General features: G+C 43.4%; 1 protein-coding gene across 1 annotated transcript; it reads left to right on the forward strand.

Annotated features, from left to right (window-relative positions):
- The first annotated feature begins 1,271 nt into the window (after positions 1-1,271).
- On the forward strand, positions 1,272-5,228 carry LOC139458875 (leucine-rich repeat-containing protein 15-like). Its single transcript, XM_071240310.1, has 3 exons — positions 1,272-1,332; positions 3,450-4,334; positions 5,000-5,228. The coding sequence occupies exons 1-3, from the start codon at positions 1,330-1,332 to the stop codon at positions 5,153-5,155; spliced, it is 1,044 nt and encodes a 347-aa protein (XP_071096411.1). The 5' UTR covers positions 1,272-1,329; the 3' UTR covers positions 5,156-5,228.
- Positions 5,229-7,505: the final 2,277 nt, after the last annotated feature.

Raw genomic sequence — 7,505 nt, forward strand, 5'->3', positions numbered from 1 at the left:
GTTAGACCACAGAACGTATTGTGCTGGGACCATACGGGGGATTTCATCGTACATAAACTTGAGTCCTACGACTCGTGGAATCATATCTGTTTATAAGATCTTAATCCTTTCGTAAACGGACATGAACAGTTTGAACGTATGCATATATCGTGAAATAACGCCGGTATCTATATCAATAAAATACTAGAAATATGAATCATATTAATCTGGGTTGTTGGATAACGTTAAATTCAGGCATGAGACATGTATCTATAAAAATGAAATAAAACGTGTGTTATTATTTCGTGTACCACTGTCCAGAAAGTCATCACTATTGTGATCGAAAAACAAAACAGAGCGAACACTGAAAGAAAGATACATAAGTGTAAATTGTATAAATTCCGCAAAATTCCGTCAGATGAGATGAAGCAACCATGATTGCGTTCGAAGTAAGCGAATCAGCACGTGACCGTGACCGTTCTCTCTCTGTGTCCCTCTCGCTCTCTCTCTCGCTTCCTCTCGCTCTCTCTCTGTCTCTGAAATACAACTTGTGGATCGTGATCACTTGTCCTTTGTGAAACTCTCAATCGTAATTAATACAAAACAATATATCGAGTTATTCATCATAAACGATGAATCGACTCGACGACGCCGTGTTATCGATTTGGAGAGAGCTATTCAGAGTTTATACCAATTAACACAGAATTTATACTCACGATATTTAGTTAGGTACAATAAAACCGCATTACCTCGAAGTTCGAGATAAGCGAAGTGTCGCTGTTAGGCCACAGCACGAATTCTGATTCCTGCGAGCTCGTGGTATAATATCTGTTTATAAACTTAAATGATTTTAATCCTTTTGAAACCGGACATATTAATTTGTACTTATGCATATATCGTGAACTAACGCCGCTATCTATATCAATAAAATACTAGAAATATGAATCGTATTAATCTTGGCTGTGGGATAACGTTAAATTCTGCCATGATACATGTGAATATTTTAAAAGGAATGAAATAAAACGTTTGTTATTATTTCGTGTACCACTGTCCAGAAAGTCATCATTATTGTGATCGAAAAAAACAACAGAGCGAACACTGTAAATTGTATAAATTCCTCAAAATTCCGTCAGATGAGATGAAGCAACCGTGATTGCGTTCGAAGTGAGCGAATCAGCACATGACTGCTGGTGAGGATCCGGGTATTATAGCTCCGCCTTGATGCGTGTGATTGACAGGTTGACGTCTGTCTTCTACATATATAAAACACCCTGTCATTCCCGTGAGCTGTGTGTGTCTTCATTCAGATTGCAAGACCCAATAACAGGTGTGTCAGCTAGAACACCCAAAATGGTAGGTTTTTACTTTTTTCATACAATATTAATTTTTATTACCCTCATGTAAGTTAAAGATAAGGATACAAATTAAATTATGTTAAAGATATCACGTCTTTATAATTACTGATTTAAAGCAACTGGTGGCAATTTAGGATTGCCATTTTTTATGTAGCGCAGTGGCAGTCGCTCAACAAACAACAGCTTGATGTGGAGGATGTGGACTTTGTCAAACTGAACTTGATGGAAGGGGTTTTTTTTGCTGGTGGTCTGAGAGGACTGATTTGTTGTCTGTTTTGGCTGTTGAGGTTTTATGTTCTTTGACGCGGGTGACTAATGGGCGTAGGGTTTCATCCATGTACAAGTCACCACAGCCACAATTAATCATATAGATCACTTCTTTGGGTGGTTGTTTGTTGGAAGGAGGATTACGGCCATTGTTTGTTTGTTTGTTGTTTAAGCCGCGGCCTGTAAATAATCGAGTCTAGACCAGAAAATCCAGTGATTGACATCATGACCATCGATCGAAGCAATTCGGATACGATGACATGCATCAACCAAGTCAGCGAGCCTGACACCCGGCCCCGTTAGTCGCCTCTTACGACAAGCATAGACGCCTCTTGGGGCAAGCATGAGTTGCTGCCAATCAAACAGTTAATGATATATCAAGCAAACAGCTAATGGTAGTCACATAAAGGCATTTGGCTCATCCAACACGTTAACTGCGAATACTGGAATGTTTTGTCAGTAAGGGGTGGCGGGTAGTGGGTAGCTTTATTTAAAAAACAACAACAATTGTTCACTGGAGATGCCTGATGTCCTAAAAAAAGATGTTTTGCTAGCAGAGAACAGTTATTGCATGGCCTGAAGCACTGGCCGTGTTTTTGGCATTTAGCCGACACAACTGAAACGGGCTTAACTTGATGACCCCTCGGTGTGATAGATATATCGGGCTAACCATGCAAAACAATGTAACAAAATGAGACCAGAGTGCCCGTAACAGATTGTGCCGGGTGTCTAAGGTAACAACGTTTGAGACCATACCCCGAGATAACGGATTTCGAGTTAGCAAGGTTTCGGTTTATGCATGTGTATATAATATTGCAGCGAGTGTAAGTTCTAATAAGAAAGTTATGATTATATAGAATATACATTGTATATTGTACATATATTGTATAGAATACACAGTGAAACTTAATTAGTCTGGACCTCGCTTATCCGGACACCTCGCTGGCCCAATGATTTATATTAGTAACCTCTTGATGTATTCTAAGAACTCTTTCCATTTCTATGTCACTGTGTTATTAGGGGCAGTGTGTTAGCTCTGTTGTTAAACAGTTCGCTCGTCACGCCGGAGGCCCGAGTTCGATTCCACAATGTGTTAAGCCCATTTCCAGTTTTCTCTGCCGTGTTTTTGCTGGGATATTGCTAAAAAGAGGCGTAAATCCCATCCCATTCACTACTATGTTATGTCCATAAAACATTAAACATACTAGTGACGGATCTTTTCTTGAAAAAGTTTGATATTTAAAAATATATATTGTTCCCGAAGAACAAAGTTACATGTGAAATAATTTATTCGATTCCTTCCTTCACAGAAAGGGGGGCAAGAGTGGCTCATTCGTCTCTGGAACCGCAATTCGCTAGCGGAGTTGCGTCCCTTGGGCACGCCAGAAACCTATGTTTGTAGGTTCAAATCCCGGTTCGACCCGATAGTGTTTCTTGGCCTTTTAGCACCATAGCCGTGCTCGTGGGTTTCACCAAATGATAATACCCGTGAAGATCCGGGTTAGAATTGGTCTTCAGTAACCAATGCATTGTAAGAGGTGACTAACGGGGTCGGGTGGTCATGCTCGCTGACTTGGTTGTTGTAGTCATCGTATCCAAATTAGGTAGATCGATGCTCATGATGTCAATCACTAGATTGTCTGATCCAGTACGTCTGGGGCTACCGTCTGCCCCCCTTCCCCTCTTCAAAACACACTCGCATCTTCCTCTAAAACACACGCACACGCACACACACACACACACACGCTCGCACGCACGCACGCACGTACACACACAGACACTAAACAACCAGTACAAATATCAGTATGTTTTGCCTTTGTGTATATTTCCACAAATGTTCCTTTACAGATGTCTTCGGGAAACATCGTGCTGCTACTGTGCGTCTGTCTGTGTGTCCAGTTCGCAGCTGCCCAGGTCGGGTGTCCATCCGGATGCACGTGCTCCACCAACAACGCCATGAGCTGCCGGCGCCTCTACTCCTTCCCAACATACATCCCCTCCCATATAACCACGGTCAATTTCTATTATTCAAACTTGACCGAGATTCCTAGCGGAAGATTCCAAGGACGCCCCAATCTGAAGACTATAAGCTTTTCTTATGGATCTATCGGCACCATACAGAGCTGCGCATTCTCCGATATCCCCGCTTCAGTAACTTTCAACCGTGTAAGCATCACCAATATCAGGGGAGGTGCGTTCAGCAACTTGGACAAAAACATCAACCGCCAAATCTCGTTTTCCTATTCCAACATCACCACCATCGAATCCTACGCCTTCCACAATCTGACCGGTCTGAACACTATAAACTTTAACCGTGCGAAGATCTTCACCATCCAACCGTATGCATTCAAGGACATCATCTACAGTCGCTACTTGAGGCTACAGTACACAAACATCACTAATCTGATGAGCTATGCCTTTGACATGCCGACCTACAGTTTCCAATCCTCCCAGATCAGCAGAGGCTCCGTCATGAACATCGGCTGCAACACCCTGGAGGAACTGACGTCGGTGCAGTACCTGACGACGCCGTGCAACTGCGATAAAGTCGAGCTGTACAGACGCGGAACCAAGTTCTCCGGCGGACAGCACTGCTTCGCCCCCAACCAGCTCCAGAACCTGAACCCAGGCAGCATCAGCCAGTGTCAGCGTCCCTCTGTCAGGATGCCGAGGGCGTGTCCCGGTAGTTTTGATAATGATGGTGAAGATACTGGAGTGATGACGACCATCAGGGTAAGTATCTTCATCCAAATTCATGCTGACTAATGTAGCTGGTGAAATTACTATTAATAACATCCAGTGACATCATACTATTGTTTTACAGGGCCAATATCCCAGGGATAGTCTGTAGACAGTTTCTCTATCCCAGGGACAGTCTACAGAAAGTCCCTCTATCCCAGGGATAGTCTGTAGACAGTTTCTCTATCCCAGGGACAGTCTACAGAAAGTCCCTCTATCCCAGGGATAGTCTGTAGACAGTTTCTCTATCCCAGGGATAGTCTACAGAAAGTCCTTCTATCCCAGGGATAGTCTATAGACAGTTTCTCTATCCCAGGGACAGTCTACAGAAAGTCCCTCTATCCCAGGGATAGTCTGTAGACAGTTTCTCTATCCCAGGGACAGTCTACAGAAAGTCCCTCTATCCCAGGGATAGTCTGTAGAAATTCCCTATGTCCCAGGGATATTTTCTGTAGAAATTCCATCTACGTCAAGCTGACACGCCGTGATTGAACTGAAATACTGTTTAATGCAGCGTTAAACCTAACTCACTCACTTCCTCATACTGAAATGGAATGGGTACACTGCATAATCGAGGGTGACCAAAACCCTTATACATTTTCTCAAGTGAATGTTTTAACCAGGACTAGTATTTTAATTCTACCTTCTGATTCTTCCAGCCTCCGATAACACCTTTAAGGGCCAACTGCACCCGGGAACAGATCCGACTCCAGCTGGCCAATCAAAACTACCGGGAGGCGTTGGCCTGCTTCCGGTTCAACTTCGACATGTCGGACAACAACCTCAGCTTCAAATTCGACATGTTCCTCAACTGAAGCAGGGCTAATCATCGGCTTTTGTTTCATAAAACTAACACGAAGGAACAATAAAATTATTATAAAACTTCAATGAATTTGGTTCGGTTTTGTCAAATCAGTACAGTCTCCAGGTCTTTATACATCATTACTAGTGAGTGAGTGAGTGAGTGAATGAGTGAGTGAATGAGTGGGTGGGTGAGTGAATGAGTGAGTGAGTGAGTGGGTGAGTGAGTGAGTGGAAGGATGGGCGGATGAGTGAGTGAGTGAGTTGGGTTTAACGCTGCTTTGAAATTATGTCAGGTAAGGTGGATAAGCTTCATGACGGAGGAAATCCCGAAGTGATGCTGGTAATAGACGGTTATATTACCACTATGGTGAAACCAACGACCACGGATATGGTGCTTTTAAATCTAGAAACATAATCGGGAAGAACAGGAATCCGAGAGTAGTAGTTGTAGTAGTAGTAGTAGTCGTTGTGGCAGTAGTCTATTTATAACGCGTCATTCCGTTAACCAAGTGAATGCTCATGGCACTGCTAAAATATTACACCGGTCCATGGGTGATTCATACTCAGCTCCCTGGGGAGTATACACACCGGGCTACCTTATGAGGCGCTGGAAGGTTAACGGTCATACCATCTCATCCTACTGGGTGCCCATTCACTGCTGGACGCTCAGAGGTATGTTCTCTTGGTCAAAGAGACAATACATACAACCTGTGTTAGAGTGTGGTGCAGGACCGAACCCTGGAATTTCTCAGAAATCAAGCTTGCCGACTAGGGCGTGGTCGATCCATGCACTTACTCTCCGCGACTAACGTTGCTTTATAAACTGTGACCTGTGTGTTGTACACAAGACCACGTGCCGCCATTACTCAGTGAATATCGTTTTACGAGTCTGGGCAAGGCAAACCAGTGGTTGATCGCATAAGCAACTAGTTAGAACACAGTCGAGTCATCCGTTCTGTTATTTACGGTACAAAACACTGTGTGACGTGAAATAGGGTTTGAAGTCGCGTTCAAGGTTATATCATAAATATGGCGACGTACATGCACTTGTGTCGCTGCTTGTACTAGTCCGGACTAATGCCGGTTTCATTACTAGCCCACACGTGATACACACTCACTCAGACACATGAGGCTGACTCTGACGTTACAAGTCCTAGTTTTATCCCCTGAATGCCGAGCGCCAGACAGGGTAATTGTTGCACACGAGTTCTGTTGTTTGTCATAATTGTTCATATCCGTGAATCGCATGACTTACAATAGAATTGCACGTGTCAAGGTATTCATTTGCACGTGCATAGGTGTTCCAACAGATGAACCTGAAAGATAATTCTTCTCTGCCAGAAATAGTTACTGACCTTGACCTTGAGGTTCAAGTCAGATGGACATTCGAGAAGGTGAAGCACATACTGGGCATTCGTCACCACTCGCCCCTTTCCGTAACCTGCAAGAGGGCTTGTCCCTGAATAATACGATTTGGTCACGAATGCATACCCGAGAACTGGACACTTTAAATCTCGGGGCACCCAGATGAACCAGTCTACTGGTGGGTTTTCTATGTTCCCTGCACAACTCGACGTACACTAATCATGCTAACTGTGGTGTATCCGTATATTTGTATATGACATAGTTTTGATTTGTCAACACGCATGTAGTTGACGGGGAATTAGCTCTTGGGGCAATAAAGGACAAAATCGACATCACTGTCCCGGAACGCTTTATGCACAACATGTAAACAATAAACAACAATTGCACAATGAGCGGAACACCTGCTCTGACAACACAAACACAGCGATGAGCGGACCTTCCAGCTCAGGCGTACAAGAGGTGAGCGGAGCTCCAGCTCACCTCAGGGTGTTTGCTACGAGCGGCACATCCTGCTCGAGGTCGTCCCTATGCCAGCACTCGGAATACCAAGCCTGACTAACACCCTAGTAACTGTGTAATGGTAGCACATATATAGTAATGAACAACAATGGACAGACAATGAGACAACGACGTTGCTTTGGACATTGGACATGTGGGCGTGATTAACCAACACAGTTCATGGGATGATCATTAGGGCAATAAATGCCATACTATAAAAAGCAGTAGTTAAAGGGAAGTGATATGGTAGTCCAGGCTGACAGTCAAAATACAATGAAATGTTGGTGAGGATTAACAACGGGGATTAGTGTCTTAAAAACAATGACAATTAAGTTACGGAGACATATACATGTCATGTCTACAGGGTAATGAGCCTTTGCAATCAAATGTACTTCAGACAATGGTAGTCGTAAATCAGTCGCTATGACACTATCAGCATGAAAATAATGAAAGTTAAATCGTCAGTGATTCACTAAAATGAATGAATTAATTCCCATT

The sequence above is a fragment of the Haliotis cracherodii genome, unplaced genomic scaffold, assembly GCF_022045235.1.
Source record: "Haliotis cracherodii isolate W230 unplaced genomic scaffold, xgHalCrac1.p SCAF_13, whole genome shotgun sequence".
NCBI classification, from domain to species: Eukaryota; Metazoa; Mollusca; class Gastropoda; order Lepetellida; family Haliotidae; genus Haliotis; species Haliotis cracherodii.